The sequence below is a fragment of the Erythrolamprus reginae genome, chromosome 1 (genome assembly GCF_031021105.1).
Source record: "Erythrolamprus reginae isolate rEryReg1 chromosome 1, rEryReg1.hap1, whole genome shotgun sequence".
Classification (NCBI taxonomy): domain Eukaryota; kingdom Metazoa; phylum Chordata; class Lepidosauria; order Squamata; family Dipsadidae; genus Erythrolamprus; species Erythrolamprus reginae.
Window position 1 is genome coordinate 139802944 of NC_091950.1, and position 17905 is coordinate 139820848.

Below are 17905 nucleotides of genomic sequence, written 5' to 3' on the forward strand. Positions count from 1 at the left end.
GTGATTGCAATGCTATCCCTCTGTTGATGCAGCCTAGAACTGCATTGGATTTTTATTTTTGGCAGCTGCAGCACACTACTAGTTCATACAAGTGGTGGTCTACTAGAACACCTAGATCCTTCTTACAATTCCTATTGTTGAGCAAGGTACTGCTATTTCTGTAACTGCTTGGGTATTCCTGCCTATGTGCAGAACTTAACATTTCTCAACACTGAACTGCATTTGTTGGATAGGACCCAATGCTCAAGTCTGTCAAGATCCTTCTGAATCATGAGTCTATCTTCAAAAAGTGTTAGCAATTCTACCCCACCACTCAGTTTGGTGTTGACTGTAAACTTGATAAGCTCCCCCTTCAACCCTTTCATCAAGGTCTTTTATGAAGATGCTGAAGAGCACTGCAACAAAGCGGAACCTTGAGATATACCACTAGATACTTCAGTGCAATTGAAATTTCAGTAAGGACCACACATTGGCATCCATATATTTATATCATTCATATATTCCTATGTATCCAATAATACATTTAGATAACATGCAGTTCTCTAAAATGCATTACTAGGGTTGGGATTTAATTAGGAAATATGCTTCTTTAAACATCAGGTCTGCTGACTATCAAATGTATTTGATCTATCAGCAGGGACGTTCATTTTTATATGGCCAGGTTTATAATTCTTCTTAGTCAAGTCTACCTTGTGCAACTGGGAAAACCACAGCCTTGATTATACACACTTTTGTTGGCCGGGTGATGATGTCTCTGCTTTTTAGTATGCTGTCTAGGTTTGGCATAGCTTCCCTCTCCAGGAGCAAGCATCTTTTAATTTCTTGGCTGTAATCCCCACCTGTAGTGACCTTGAAACCCAGGAAAATAAAATCTGTCACTACCTCCATTTCTTCCCCATCTATTTGCCAGGAATTGAGAGGGCCAGATACCTAATCAATACACCTGTGTTTATCTTGTGTTTTATAAATTTAGTTTTCCTGTCCCAGAAAAGTCCACAAAACCAAGAATTTAATAGACAAGAAAATGTCTCTATTTCATCCAATGGTAGAAATGAAGTAGGAAACCATGAGACTTAGTAGATTATGATATTATTAACAGTTAGTCAGATGTTTAAATTAGATTTGGCATTATTGTTCATCACACAGTTGACCGGATGTTCAGGGTCCATTTGGCATTTTTGTCTATCTTCCAAATCCTTCCCAAAGACCTGGAATAGGTAGATGTGGATTTTGATGGTGTTATAGATATCGTTGCAGAATGTAAGCTATTCTGAATAAAGCTGCCTTTTACAATTGACCAATAGTGAATTTGTCAATACTAATAGTATCCAAGTAGTGTTCTAATTGTTTTGACATTGCATCCAAGCATCTCTTACTATTAGTATTATCTTTTGAGGGGGATGTTTCACCACAGTTTATTTATTTATTTATTTATTTTGTCCAATACACAATACATATTGAAGAGGATAGACATGAAGTATTATATATAAAGAAAAGATATAAAAGTAGAGGAGAAGATATATGAAAGGAAGAAAAGATATATGAGATAAGGAGAGACAATTGGACAGGGGACAAAAGGCAGGCTAGTGCACTTATGTACGCCTGTTACTGACCTCTTAGGAACCTGGAGAGGTCAATTGTGGATAGTCTAAGGGAGAAATGTTGGGGGTTAGGGGTTGACACTACCGAGTCCGGTAATGAGTTCCACGCTTCGACAACTCGATTACTAAAGTCATATTTTTTACAGTCAAGCTTGGAGCGATTAATATTAAGTTTGAATTTCTTGCGTGCTCTTGTGTTGTTGCAGTTGAAGCTGAAGTAGTCATTGACAGGCAGGACGTTGCAGCATATGATCTTGTGGGCAATACTTAGATCGTGTTTTAGGCGTCATAGTACTAAGCTTTCTAGACCTAGGATTGATAGTCTGCTTTCGTAGGGCATTCTGTTTCGAGTGGAGGAGTGAAGGGCTCTTCTGGTGAAGTATCTTTGGACATTTTCTAGGGTGTTGATGTCCGACATGTGGTATCGGTTCTATTGCTATTTTTTAAAATAGTTTTATTAAATAATGTCTTTAAAAACAACATAAAAAACAATCACAAATACAGAAACAAAACAAATGTAACGAAACAACGTCTTTGTGTTTTGTTATCTTCTCCAGGTCTTTCTCTTCTACTCTGCCCTCTCTAGGGATTGCCACATCCACTACCTAGATTTTTTTTTGTCTTTCTTATTAACAATTGTTAAGTCTGAGGTGTTATGTGACAGGTACCTGTCTGCTTAAATTTTAAAGTCCCAGAGCACTTCAGTTTCTTCATTCTTTATTATTTTCTCTATTTTATGGTCCCACGGGTTCTTGCTTGCAGGCAAATGGTTTTTCTTGCAAGTCTTCCAATGGATCAATGTTGGTATTTTGTCATGCTGTTGCTTGTGGTCAGTCCAAGTGATCCTCTTGCAGCAGCTAACTAGGTGGACCTCTGTTTCTTCAATCTCTTTGCAGAGATGGCACTGCTCTCTGTTGCTGTCTTCTGAAATCTGGCTTTGTACACATTTCTTCATAAGATGTTGTTGTTATTATAAATATAAAATGAAACTCATGCATGGGTGGCTTGCAAAATTTAAAAATCTTACCATATAATTAAACCCATTTAAAAAACATCCCATTCCCCCCTCCATGACAGCCATTTTATTGGCTGCAGCTCTAAAAACCATGTTTCTAGGGGCTTTTGGAAAAGGAATAAGGTAGGATTCAACCATACCTCAGGGGAATAATTCATAAAGAAGAGACCACAACCAAGAAGGGCCTGTTTCATGGTTCCACCACACAGCAATCCCTTTGATGGAACCTAGAAATTCCCTGTGAGGAAAGAATTCTAGATAATTCCTATCACCAAACAAAAGGCTCTTTCCTGACTTCTAGGAAAGCACAATGTAGAAAATTGTGGAATTTAAATGTAAGATAAATTTATTTATTTATTTATTTATTTAGATTTGTATGCTGCCCCTCTCCGCAGACTCGGGGCGGCTCACAACAAAGTGAAAAACAATTTATAACAAATCTAAATTTCTACTAAAAACATTTTAAAAACCCCATTTTCTAAACACACATACATACACACATACCATTCATAAATTGTATATGCCCGGGGGAGATGTCTCAGTTCCCCCATGCCTGACGACACAGGTGGGTCTTAAGGAGCTTACGAAAGGCAAGGAGAGTAGGGGCAGTTCTAATCTCCGGGGAGAGTTGGTTCCAGAGGGTCAGGGCCGCCACAGAGAAGGCTCTTCCCCTGGGGCCCGCCAACCGACATTGTTTAGTTGACGGGACCCGGAGAAGGCCCACTCTGTGGGACCTAATCGGTCGCTGGGATTCGTGCGGCAGCAGGCGGTCTCAGAGATATTCTGGTCCAGTGCCATGAAGGGCTTTAAAGGTCATAACCAACACTTTGAATTGTGACCGGAAGTTGATCGGCAACCAATGCAGACTGCGGAGTGTTGGTGAAACATGGGCATACCTAGGTAGGCCCATGACTGCTCTCGCAGCTGCATTCTGCACGATCTGAAGTTTCCGAACACTTTTCAAAGGTAGCCCCATGTAGAGAGCATTACAGTAGTCGAACCTCGAGGTGATGAGGGCATGAGTGACTGTGAGCAGTGAGTCCCGGTTCAGATAGGGTCGCAACTGGTGCACCAGGCGAACCTGGGCAAACGCCCCCCTCGCCACAGCTGAAAGATGGTTCTCTAATGTGAGCTGTGGATCGAGGAGGACGCCCAAGTTGCGGACCCTCTCCAAGGGGGTCAATAATTCCCCCCCCCAGGGTAATGGAAGGACAGATGGAATTGTCCTAGGGAGGCAAAACCCACAGCCACTCCGTCTTATCCGGGTTGAGTTTGAGTCTGTTGGCACCCATCCAGGCCCCAACAGCCTCCAGACACTGGCACATCACTTCCACTGCTTCGTTGACTGGGCATGGGGTGGAGATGTAAAGCTGGGTATCATCAGCGTACTGATGATACCTCACCCCATGCCCTTGGATGATCTCACCCAGCGGTTTCATGTAGATATTGAATAGCAGGGAGGAGAGGACCGACCCCTGAGGCACCCCACAAGGGAGAGACCTTGGAGTCGACCTCTGACCCCCCACTAACACCGACTGCGACCGACCGGAGAGGTAGGAGGAGAACCACTGAAGAACAGTGCCTCCCACCCCCAACCCCTCCTGCCGGTGCAGAAGGATACCATGGTCGATGGTATCGAAAGCCGCTGAGAGGTAAAGAAGCACCAAGACAGAGGATAAACCCCTGTCCCGGGCCCACCAGAGATCATCCATCAACGCGACCAAAGCAGTTTCCGGGCTTTAACCGGGCCTGAAACCCGACTGCTGGGAACCTAGATAATCGGCTTCTTCCAAGGATCGCTGGAGCTGGAGTGCCACCACCTTCTCGACAACCTTCCCCATAAAGGGAAGGTTGGAGACTGGCCGGTAGTTATTAAGTACGGCTGGGTCCAGGGAAGGCTTCTTGAGGAGGGGGTGCACGAGCGCCTCTTTATAGGATGATGGAAAGGATCCCCTCCCCAAGGAAGCGTTGATAATCTCCTGGACCCAGCTCCGTGTCACCTCTCTGCTGGCCGAAACCAGCCAGGAGGGACACGGATCCAGTAGACAGGTGGCGGAACTCACAGCTCCAATGGCCTTGTCCACTTCATCAGGTGTCACCAGATCAAACTCTTCCCAGACAGGTGGACAAGTACGGGCCCCAGTCACCTCAACTGACTCGTTGTCAGCCGACTCTGTTTTCCAATTGGAGTCGAGGTCCGCCCGGATCTGAGCGATTTTATCAGCGAAAAACGTGTTAAAATCCTTGGCACTACTCTGCAAGGGCTCCCCAACTCCCCCCTGATTAAGAAGGGAGCGGGTCACCCTAAACAGAGCGGCCGGGCGGGATTCCGCTGATGCAATCAAGGCGGCATGGTACGTGCATCTTGCCGCCTTGAGCGCCACTTTGTAAGTCTTAATAAACGCTCTTACAAGTGTTCGATCAGATTCAGACTTACTCTTCCTCCATCGCTTCTCTAGACGTCTCTTCTGGCGTTTCAACTCCCGGAGCTCCTCGTTGAACCATGGAGCTCTACGGGGTCTAGCGCCATGGAGAGGTCGCAAAGGCGCAATCCGATCAAGAGCCTCTGCTGCAGCCTTGTTCCAGGCTTCCGCAAGAGACTCCACCGAACTGTGGATGAGTGCATCTGGAATAACCCCAAGCGCCGTCTGAAAGCCCTCTGGGTCCATCAGGCGTCTGGGGCGGAACATCTTGATTGGTTCCGCCTCCCTGCGGGGAAGGATTGGAGCCAGGAAGTCAAGCCGTAGTAGAAAATGGTCTGACCATGACAAAGGCAACACTTCTAAGCCCCTTAGTCTCAGACCATTGCTCAATTGCTCAGAGAGGAATACCATGTCGGGTGCGTGTCCTCCCTCGTGAGTCGGACCCTGTATTACTTGAGTCAGGTCCATGGTTGCCATGGTGGCCATGAACTCCTGTGCCAGTCCAGAGGCTTCGCGGAGTGACGGCAGATTGAAGTCCCCAAAGACAATAAGTCTGGGGAACTCCACCGCCAACCCGGCTACCTCCTCGAGCAGCACAGGCAGGGCTTTTGACACGCAGCTGGGAGGCAGGTACGTGAGAAACAAGCCCACCTGAACCCCTAAGTCCAACTTCATCAAGAGAGACCCACAACCCGCAATCTCTGGAGCAATGAGTCCACGTAGGCAAAGGCACTCCCTGGCTATAATAGCCACTCCTCCCCCCCTTCCCTGGGGTCGAGGTTGATGCCATATCTGAAACCCAGCTGGGCAAATTTCAGAGAGAGGAACTCCTCCCTCTGGGCCCAGCCAGGTTTCAGTAACACATGCCAGGTCGGCCTCCTCATCCAGGATTAAGTCCCGGATGAGGAGAGCTTTATTTACCACCAACCTGGCATTAAGCAGCAGCAACCTGAGCCCAGGGCCAGAATTACACTCATCACCAGTACCTAAGATTGAGCTCACAGAGCCAGAACAAGGGACCATTATTAAGCAACGGTCCCTCGTTCCCCTGGAACGGCTAACTCTGTGGCCCCCGCCATATCTGCCTCTCCCCAGCAACACCGGAATACTCTTTTTTTCAATAGGTATAATCCCAGAAAAAATAAATACAGTAAATAAATAGTAAATTTTAATAAGATACGTGCTTACAGCAGCAGGGATAAATTTAAGCTAATACTGAAAGAAAAATACAATTCTGACAATATCTGATTGGGAACTTAACTTGAGAATATGCAACAATGCAAAATTAATAGTATATATTCACATCAGAAGTTTAATCAATTTTAAGTAAGAATGGCAAGTATTAACTTATAGCCTGGCTTTTATTTTTTTTAAGTTTTTTTAAATTATTTTTGAATAAATACACACAAAACAAAACAAACATACAACACACATTTGGGGCATTTATAACCCCTCTTCTGTCAAACACTGTTATTGGATATATATACACATTATACATTGTTTTGTTAATTTTATGACTGTATACTCATGTTTTATACTATAAATAAAATTACTTCATGAACCTGGCTTTTAGGGGGTCCATATGCTTATAAATATTGTAAATTAGCAAAAGCACAAAAGAGGGAAGCTAAAAGCCAAATAGCCTTTCCCCCCTCTTCCTATTTTCCTTTGTATTTTAATTGTTATCAAATTTGCTTTGTTCATCCCCCCCTCTTTTCCCCTTCAACATGCAGAGATAACATTAACTAACAATACAATAGAGACCTTTCTGCTAAGTAATCAGCTCAAGACAGAAATTTATTGTACTCTACAACAAATACTGTGATGCAATCTGGAGCAGCTTTTTAATGGCATATTCAGTTTCGGATGAAAAAGCTAAATAATCTTATGCTCATTAACACTGACATTTTATATCACAATATTGATATAATGCTTCTCTCTTTTTAAAAAAAAATAATGGTTTAAGCTAACTAAACCATATTGAAATCATAATAATGTATTATTGAAGTTTTACAACAGTATAATAAAGAATTTATACAATTAGAAAAACTGAAAAAGTTGTTCCTGTTATTATGTTTTGAAATGTAGGAGCATATGAAAATAACCATTTTGATCATATGCGGAAGAACTATTTGTATTGACCTCTGTGGGATTGCTTTCACCATATTTATTTTATTTTATTTATTTTGTCCAATACACAATAATACACAATGAAGGTTATAGAGGATATACTCAAATAAACTGTATTAAAGAAAGAAGAGAAGAGAAAATATAGGAATAAAATATATCTATGAGAGAATAGCAGAAAAGATATAGAGATAGAAGAGAAGATATATGAGATATCAGGGAGGCTATAGGACTGTATATATCCATATGAACTAATGCTTTAGCTCAGAGGTCTCCAACCTTGGCAACTTTATGAGGTATGAACTTCAATTCCCAGAATTAAAGGAGTTGAAGTCCACACCGCATAAAGTTGCCAAGGTTTGAGAACTCTGCTTTAGCTAACAATGCCATCATAAAATATAGAAAACCAGTCTAAATAATCCTCTGATCATATCTTAAACCGGGTTTATATAACCCAGCTGCAATCCTTTGCATTACAACAAAAGGCAGTTCTGATTAGTTTATTATGTAAAACCACCAAACGAAAGGTCTTCAAGCTGCTGAAATATAATCTTTGCTTAAAAATAAACCACCCCCAAAAAAGAAACCTTACTCTTTAAATTGCTTGTGTGAAATAACAAACATTAAGCGTAAAAAACCTGGGCTCTCTTTGCCTACTTCTTTCACTCTTTAACGTCTTTTGTGCTGATTTGTCAGAAACAAGCCTCAGTATCCCCTCTTGCACATTTGAGGACATGGAATATCCATCAGTTACTCTGAGGGCCCTCTTAGACATTGCCCTGTTGTGGGAAAATTAACTCCATTTCTCCAGAGCTCCATTTTTCTGTGTTCCACTTCTCCATGCCATAGGCCAGCACCCTTTTACTCCAGGAGCAATTCTTACCATAGATATAGTAAGAATTATATTTACATTTATATCTACATTTCCACATTATACACAAGTTCCATCCCAATGCCAATAGAAAGAGCCGGGGTTCTATTTTAATCATGTAGCTGGGCATATGCCCCTGACATTGGAGAAAATGTGAAAGAACCATTTGGGCAGTGTTGGGGGGGAGCTGAGGGAGACTCCACCTGTTAAAGGCCAAGAGACAGAAAGGAGAAAAACAACTCAAAATATCTCTGTCTTGATTTTGTTTAGTATATAATGGGACAGAGAGAGAAACCTGGACACGCTTTCAAGGTTATTTAGTTCTAGCCTACATCCATAGGCTATAATCGTGGTGGTGAACCTATGGTATGTGTACCAGAGGTGGCACACAGAGCCCTCTCTGTGGGCCCGTGAGCCATCACCCCAGCTCAGCTCTTCCACGCATGCGAGCATGCCTCCCACCGCCCAGCTGGTCTTCAGGTCTATGACATGCATGCGTGGGCGATGGAGTGCAGTAATGCAGTGTTTCCCAATCTTGGCTACTTGAAGATATTTGGAGTTCAACTCCCAGAATTCCCCAGCCAGCATTCGCTGGCTGGGGAATTCTGGGAGTTGAAGTCCAGATATCTTCAAGTTGCCAAGGTTGGAAAACACTGCAGTAATGGGTTGCTACTGGTACGGTAAAGGATGTTGCACACGTGCTTTGTGCAGCTGGCTGGGGAAAAGGTTGCCCATCACTGGACTAGCGCTGCAGAATCATTCAGAGAATTTGCATTCCGAGAATTCCTGCAGAGTCTTGTTTATTGACATGGCCTACCTTGAAAGGCTGACACTCTGCTTCCTTGGGAATAAAGGATTGATTTAAGCAAAATAAGCATGTGGTTGGGACACCAAGGGAAGAAGGACACTATAGAGTTGTTCCTCCTATCTATAATGCTGACCTAACTTCAGTCAATTTTTTTGTAATACTCCCTGAGTGAGATGTTCCATTTTATTTTATTTCATTTGTTCGATTTCTATGGCTGCCCAACTTAACTGAGTGACTCTGGGCAGCTTAACGTTCTAAAATCCTAAAATAGTTAAAAACAGTTTTTAAAAACAATAAAACATGTAAATATTTTATTGCTGGAAAAAAATTCTCATGGTGAGTGATTAAAATTTAAAGGGTTGGTTTGAAGGTGTGTCATCAGATACCACATTTGCTTCCATATCTTGGCATGAGAATTTTGCTTCCATCAATGGGAATGAGAATTTTGCTTCCATCAATGGGCACCATTGTTGAGCTCAGCTTAGGGCAGTTATGGCGAACCTTTTTTCCCTCGGGTGCTGAAATAATGTGCATGTGCACTATTATGCATGCCTGAGTGTCCACACCCATAATTCAATGCCTGGGGAGGATGAAAACAGTTTCCCCCATCCCTCTGGAGGTCCTCAGGAGGCCAGAAACAACCTGTTTCCCAACTTCTGGTGGGCCTGGTAGGTTTGTGTTTCATGTTCCCATGTGTTTCATGCTCCCAGACTCCAAAGGCTTCTCTGGAGCCGGGAGAGGGTAAAAACGTCCTCCCCCATCCCGCCGGAGGCTCTCTGGAAGCCAAAAATGCCCTCCCAGAGCCTCTGTGCAGGGCAAAAATCAGCTGGCTGGCATACACATGTACTTTGGAGCTGAGCTATAGCAAAGGCTCGTGTGCCAGCAGATATGGCTCCACGTGCCCCCTGTGGCACCCATGCCATAGGTTCGCCATCACTGTCTTAGGGCATCAGTTGGCCCTAATCTAGCCCTGCAATATCTCTGCTGATACGAAACTTTGATTTTAATGTCTAGGTTCTCTCAGCTTTGCTTCCTATAGTATTTTTTTCTTACCTGATTTTCAATAATAGAAATCTGCCCATCCAAGGTAACATTTAATCAAATTGATGGCAACCAGGTAATGAGAAATTAGGAAGGGGGCCACAAGAAATCTTGTCTAGTGCCCCAAGGCCTCAAAGCAGCAAATTTTGGCTGCCAGTTCCCTGTGAATAGCACACCCGGGCAGGGAAGTTAACTGTTCATCCCAGTAACATCTTAATAATGTCAAATATTCAGAACAGCCTACTATAGCTCTGTTTTAATGCCATTGTGAAATCAGACAGCTTGAATAATGAGAAGCCTGATCATCTGAAAGTGCCCTTAGCCGGGGAGAGCATGCCGTGCAATGGAGAAGTAGTTTCTCTCAACTGCTACCTCATGTCTTGTCAAAATGAGTCCCACATCTCTTGCTTTATGCTCAAGCATGGAAACACAGACTTAGCCACTTCTGTCTCCTCTACCCAGGGCTAGCAATTTCATAGCAGGCAGTTATGCAAGCAGTAATCATAATCAGAACTGCAGAAAAAACAATTGCGGCCAACCTGCCTTCCATTGAGGACCTGTATATGGCATGAGTCAAAAAGAGGGCTGTGAAAATATTTACTGACCCCTCACATCCTGGACATATACTGTTTCAACTCCTACCATCAAAACGTCGCTATAGAGTACCGCACACCAAGACAATTAGGCCCAAGAACAGTTTTTTCCCAAACGCCATCACTTTGCTAAACGAATAATCCCCTCAGCACTGTCAAACTATTTACTAAGTCTGAAGTACTATCACTACTAGTTTTTTCTCATCGTTCCTCTCACCCATCCTCTCCCACTTATGACTGTATGACTGTAATTTGTTGCTTGTATCCTTAAGATTTTTATTAATATTTTTTCCTGATTGCTTATTTGACCCCTATGACAATCATTAAGTGTTGTACCTCATAAATCTTTTTTTTTTAAAATATATTTTTATTGATTTTGTAGATATGGTTACATAAAACAAACATAAAACAGTGCACAGTGCGTGTGCCCATCACCCGACTGACAATAACCATCACCACCACCACCAATTGCAGGGGGTTCAAATATTTACTAGTTTATATATATATATTTCCTTAGCTCTACTTTGCATTTGTTATTATTGAAAGAGTGATTGGAGTTTATTTTTCACATTTACGTCAAAGATTATACTCAGCATATAACCTTTCACCTTATTCCATCGTGCCATCAGCTTCTCCAATTTATTTTCATCAAAGTTGTTTAATCTTATTTCCATGAAATTTTGAAATCATGAATCTTGACAAATGTATGTTTTCTTTTATCTACACTGAGAGCATGTGCACCAAAGACAAATTCCTTGGGTGTCCAATCACACTTGGCGAATAAACAATTCTATTCTATTCTATTTCATTTCATTTCATTCCATTCCATTCTATTCTATGTGCTAAAGCTGACCTTTTGTTTGGGGGGGGAGGCGTACAGAGTGGTAACTCAGGGAAGAGGCGGGGATAAGAATGAATAATGTGGCTTCTAACCAATCCTGTTGTCTAATTTGTTTCCCTTCCCCCATTAGATCTACCTATCGTGGAAGAGTGGACCAGGCGAAGTAAAGCACTGGAAGGATATGATTTCACACCCTCGCCAGGCGGTGGCACAGTGGCATCAGCTGAAGGCTTGAGAGGCAGAAGCCAAGGACTCGCTCTGGGGTTCGGTGCACCAAGTCAGCATTTATTGGCTACACTCTCATGACATGACTTTACGCACAGCGGCTGCACTGAGGTGTCCTCGTGAGAGAAAAGCTTGGGGATGGATGAACAGAGGCTAAGAGAGTAAACCTGAAATATGTACTTTGAAAAACAAAAACAAAACTCTGGGCGTGGGAAAGTGATGCCAGTGCCCCTTATGCTGGTTCAGCGGCACATACTACTATGAGGAGCATTGTTACCACCCAACCTCCTGCTTTAGCCTGTTCTTCAGACTCCGTGCTTAGCAAGAACAAGCAACAGGAAGAGCTGGTACAGGGGAGAGATACTCCCCAGACGTTTCAGCCCAGAGAAGTGAAAGGGGCCTCTTCAGCCCTGGTTTGTTTGAGTATGCGGTGTGGTACGGACCTTGAAGTGATGAGAGGAGAGGAATCTGTGATCGCCATACAAGTCTGCCTATGTGTTCTTCCAGCCAAAGGCCCATTAGAATGGTAGCCTGCCCTGCCATGATTTGCCCTCATTTTGTGGGTGCACAGACTTGAGAGGGGGAATGGCAAGATCACTTGCTCTGTTTCAGTGAGGTGGCTTCATTATAATTCAATACAACTTATAAGAGTAATAATATAAATAACAAGGATGGCTAGACCTTTATCCTAGCCAGGCCTCTCAGCAAAACAGAGAGGAGCCATCATGCTCCCAGAGCCCTCTGGGTGCATTTTGTCTGTGTGTGAGAGAGAGAGAGAGAGAAGGAGTGGAACAAAATTGATTGTGAGTAACTGAGAGTGTGTGTGTGTGTGTGTGTGTGTGTGTGTGTGTGTGGTTTTGTGTGTGTGTGTGTGTGTGTGTGTGTGTTGTAACTGGGTATGAAGAGCATTTATGTGTCCCTTGTGTTTTCTTTCCCTCAGCCCCAGAGAAATTGTTTTTCTAAGGGAATGGATTGTCAGCCTCACAGGGATCAGCAAGAATTTATGTGGGAAAGGGTTGAAGTCAGAGGCAAGAAAGCTCCTTTGATGCCCCACAGGTCTGGAAGCTGTGACGTACGTGTCACAAACTAAAGCTTCTTAGAGAGAAACTAATGTTTATTTATTTCTTTGGTCTGTTAATGGTGAAGAGACATGTTAAATACCGCTGAATTTTCTCTGGCAAGCAGATCAAACTGATTCCTCACAACTTTCTCCATCCAATCAGCCGTAAGAAGTTCTATCTATTTCAACCTGCACTGGCACCATCTTTCTTCTCCATCGTGGTGTCCAAGGCTGGCATTGCCCAGACCAGAGTCTTGCCACTGGAACAAGCGTGCAGCAATATGATTAACCAGTCAGTTTTCCACCAATTGTAAAATAGATTGCCTCGTAATGAACACCTCATTAGCAACTTACATCACTCATGAGTGTATGACTTTTTAGAGAAACGTACACCTCCACTAAATACATCTCAGGATACATATTGTTTTATATACTAAAATTACCCCTGCTTGCTAATCAGAGGCCCTGGGTGTCCTTTAGTTACTTAGATTTTGACTTGTTTCTTTTTTCCAGATTTTAGAACACCTTAGGGTCTCCTAATTTTTTTCCTCCTGATAACATGAACAGGATTTTTTTAAAAAAAAAAAACAACCACCTCATTTTTCTAGGTACCTACTCAGCATAAAAAGATATAAAACAAAATATGTTGAAGCAGGAATGGACGTAAATAAGTCACTGTAGCTAATTTCTGGTTAATCCACTCAACATAGAATGTATTGAAATCAGCAGGTGATACTATCACCATCACAAATATAGTATACCTTGCATGTAATAATTAAACAAAAGTAAGCCTAGCTACAGTCCACAATTACTTTGTACATGTTTGACAGCTTCTCTACATTCCACCCCAAATCAGAAAGGCTCAGTAAAAAACAAAGGTGGCGGGAGGGATTGTGTAAAAATTGTCCATCATAAAGCATCTAGTGCTAACACTGCAATCCACCCCACCTCACTCCAACTCCTGATGAGTGCAGTGGGGACTGAGCGACATTGTGATTTTTTTTTAACACATATCTGTTGTGTTGTGTTCAAAACTTAAGCTGTTATGGAAAATAGATGCCTTGATATAAGTGCAAAACAGTTTTATGATCGAAGACGGCACTTATTGAACCTTTTAAAACAAAATATACTTGGAAGACAATTAATTTCTACTTTAATATGTCATAGGCAAGATTGCATGAATCAATTCTGAAATAACATCTCCAGATTACTGCGAGGTGCTCTATCAAATGACAGGATGCTTCCACTCAAGGCTTTATCATGTAGTGTCACTCCATTTAACACAGAGAATTACATGGAAGGTCCAGATGATTATGTCTTCCTTATCTCTCTTCCACCTGTTCCCCCCAGTTCTTCCAGACTTTTTCTTATCATGGGAAAATATACTAAGATAAAGAAATAGAATTCCATAGCTCCAAAAATAGAGCTGGGAACCCTTTTTCAGTTTGCAATGATACAGCTGGAAAGCAACTCAAAATCATAGTGCATTCAATGACTTGAGTAGTAATTTTACTTCTGGTGTATATCGTATTAATGATCACCTTCTCTTGAAACTTAGGTGAGAGGAAATAATATGATCTTCCAAAGAAGTCTTCTCACTTATCCAGTGGTCTATATTCTTAGGAGTTTTCCAGTGGTCATCTAAAATCTTTTTAGTTGTTTAAAACCCTGATTCAGATCTTCTTTTCTACCACAACAAAAAAATGTAGTTGTTTCGCTATTTATGAGTCAGTTGCTTCAAATGGTAGATGACAATCATAACACTTGAATGATTTACTTAGGGTAAATTATTGCTAGAACCTCTTCCCTATTTTTATTGATAGTGATAGTAAGGTGTGACAGTAAGCTGTCAACTAGCATTTGTTTAATGTATCTTGCTAGAGAGAAATAGAGTATTGAAATGGTCATGGCTTTATTTTTCTATTTTTCTGCCTTACCTGTATAGCTGTCATTCAATCAGATGCAAAAACAAAATGTTGAGTATTGAAACAACAGGGACATAGTTAGCTTCCTATTACAGTATTTTGTCTTCAATCCTGTTTCCAGTACTTTTTTCCTCAGCTTCTTCCTGACTTCAAAGTAAAAAATCACTGAGCTACTTTTTAAATTGAAATATATATTCATCATAGTTCATCAGTTTTGCCCAATATAAGTTTAATTCCATCTTCCTCCTTCACAATTCATAAAAAATATATTGGATGAGCTTCAAAACTCTATCAGTTTACCATATCAGGCTATTTGATGCAAGCAAAAAAGATAATCTAAACACAAGCCATTGACTGAAGCACTAAAAAGCTTCGGTTTGGAACAAAGCATGTTTACATGTTTACAAAAAAATATAATAGTAACTTCAGGTATCATTTGTAAGGTGCTTTTATTGAAAGTTGCCAGGATTGCTCCAGACAGGCAGAAATTGCAGTGTTTTAATTAATTTGCTAGATTTATCCATAAAAGACTGTTCAGATAAACAGTTTATCCATAAAACACTGTTCAGAAGACAGATAAAAGTCATCTGTTCTTCTTTGTAACTGTCTCATTGCCATTCACTCAACAGCATTTCCCCCAAAGGAAAGGTTAGACCCTGGATAATAGAAAAAATTATCTGGATCTTTTTTCAAGGCTGCAAGTGTCACCAACCTTTGTAGGGAAGCACTGACAACTTCCTAGATCCCTTTGCAGGGAAGCACTAACCATTTCTTCATTTCCTAGATCCTTTCCCCACAAATGAAACATAACATTTTAAACCACACTCTGTTCATTTCTTCAGAGGTCATGTACAGCCCTGGATGACAGACCATACCAGATTTGCAGTTTTTATGTCTCTGTAAGCTCCAAGCAACATAACATTTATCATGACACTACAGTTCTTCATTTTAGATTTTCTACTACTTTCCACAATGGAAAGTATAAGGAGTAATGGAAATGGGACATCCACAAGTAGAAGGTTGGGTAGATTCCATTAGTGAAAATAGACACACCTAATGACCATGAGAGCACATACAGATATATGATTTCCCAAATCAACAAAGCCAACCATTTTGGATTGCTCCAAGCTAGTACTCTGTTCCCGTCATTTTGGACTTAATGATAGTCTTAAATAGATTGAGAGAAATATATGTCAGTTCTGCACAACTTGTAAGCCACCGTGAAGGCAGACTTTGCTGATTATGTGGCAACTTCTCAAATACAGTGATCCCCCGATCATTGCGAGGGTTCCGTTCCAGGACTCCTAGCAATGATCGGGTTTTCGCGAAGTAGCGCTGCGGAAGTAAAAACGCCATCTGCGCATTACTTCTGCAGCAGCGAGGAGCCGAAGATTGGGGTTTCCCCACCGCCCACGCAAACTCCTTGCTGCCGCTCGCCCGCCCTTCGCCCGCCCACGCCGTTCGCTCGCGCCGCTTCCCAGCTGAGTCCTGAAGCCAATTCGCTTCAGGACTCAGCTGGGAAGCGGCGAGAATGAACGGCGTGGGCGGGCGAAGAGCGGGCGGGCGCGCGGGCAGGCAGGCGGCGGACAAGCCGTTCGCTCGCGCCGCTTCCCAGCTGAGTCCTGAATCCAATTCGCTTCAGGACTCAGCTGGGAAGCGGCGAGAATGAACGGCGTGGGCGGGCGAAGGGCGGGCGGGCGGCAGCGAGGAGTTTGCGTGGGCGGTGGGGAAACTCCTCGCTGATGCCCGCCGCTCGCCCTCCCGCCAGCAAGAGGGGGAAGACCTAGGGAAGCCGCCCAGCAGCTGATCTGCCCGGCGCCATCTACGCATGCGTGCCCATAGAAAAAAGGGTGCGCATGCGCAGATGGTGTTTTTACTTCCGGGTTGCAAAATCGACATATAGCCGTTTCGCAATGATCGGGATCGCAATACCCGGGGGATCACTGTACTGTATTTGAGGGACTTTAGAACCCTAGTCAGATTAATCAAGCACTTTATTAGCTGTCAAACATTAACAAAATAAAAGGCTGTGGTGGTCACCTGAGTTTGAAAGTAAACTTTGACCGATACACTTTTCACAGATTCATCTGTTCATGTGGAGCATTTCCACCCAAATCCCTCAGCCAGTTTGAAAGCAGCTCCAGACTTCAGTGAACCCCACAATCTCAGTTCTGCTAGGCAGTCATGGTGAAGAATTCCCCACTCAACAGTATGAAAAATTCTATCTTCAGCACATGACTATTGAGGATTAAGGAAACAGTATAAAATTATAACAAGAATTATGTAAAAAAGCCCACCTTCCAGCAAGGGCACAAACCTTTCATATCTCATAAAGCAACATCATAAATCATTTGTTCATAGGCTTGCATTTTTTTAAAAAGGGGGTGGAGTGGCTTAACGGGGAATTGAGGGTCATACAAATATAAAGAAGAAATGTATGTGTGTATATATATATACATGTATATATGTTTCTCTCTGTGTGTATGTATGTGTGTGTTTGCATGGGTTGGTGGAGTTTGGCAGGACACTGGGTCTTCTTTTTATAATTGCCATGGAGACAATTGAGAGGGAGGGGAGGTTATCAAGCTTCTCGTTATCTCAGTTTGTCCATCTGTACAATGGGAATAATGTTTCCACATCTCACGGGGCGGTGATGATGATGATGATGATGATGTGAGGCTTCCATTATCAAGGCTCTTGAGTGTGTTAAAATAAAAAGCTCACTGCTCAAGATCCCTTCACTTCTTAACAAGGCTTTAATGAGTAGAAAGTTTCTTTAGTTTGTGTAAAATTATCTCCAGCTGGTTCCCAAATGCTAGACTAGCCTTTGATTAAAGGTGCTACTACTATCGACATGCAAAGTATTATGATCACTTTTGACAAACTGAGCATCTGCTCCAGCCAGCCTCCCTACAGAATATCTTTAACCCCCCACCTCACCTGCCACCACTAATCACTCCTCGACCCAAATAGAAGTGGTTTCTTTTTGTACAATTGAAATTTTAAGAGTTGTGTTTATTTTTAACCTTGAGCTCTTAGCTGTATCTTGTTCGGGTATTTCTTCAATGTGATGATAACCATCTAGCATAGTACGTGCAAACAGAAAAAAAAAATTGAAAAAAAAATATATGAGTACGTTGTAGCTGAGTTTGTTACTAGCAACGAAGGTGGCCATCCAGCTAGGCTCTTTTGCTGCCTTCTTTCTATTGTGTTTGGAGATGTTAAAATTCATGAAGCAGGTGTGCTTTATGATTCAAAAATGAAACACACAAAAAAAAACGGGGAGGGGGGGAAATCTAACGTTACTGTTATTGCTATTATTACTAAGCCAGTGTGACTCGAAAAGCACTGATAACTGCAAGGTAGGATCATTTC

General features: G+C 42.3%; 1 protein-coding gene across 3 annotated transcripts in view; it reads left to right on the forward strand.

Moving 5' to 3' along the window:
• Window positions 1-13247, forward strand: part of SYT7 (synaptotagmin 7) — a 320744-nt gene extending 307497 nt beyond the window's left edge. For all 3 annotated transcript variants that reach the window (XM_070767179.1, XM_070767163.1, XM_070767172.1), the window contains one exon: window positions 11451-13247. In XM_070767179.1, coding sequence (XP_070623280.1) covers window positions 11451-11555 — 105 coding nt within the window. In that variant the 3' untranslated portion in view covers window positions 11556-13247. The remainder of the gene's footprint in view (window positions 1-11450) is intronic.
• Window positions 13248-17905: the final 4658 nt, after the last annotated feature.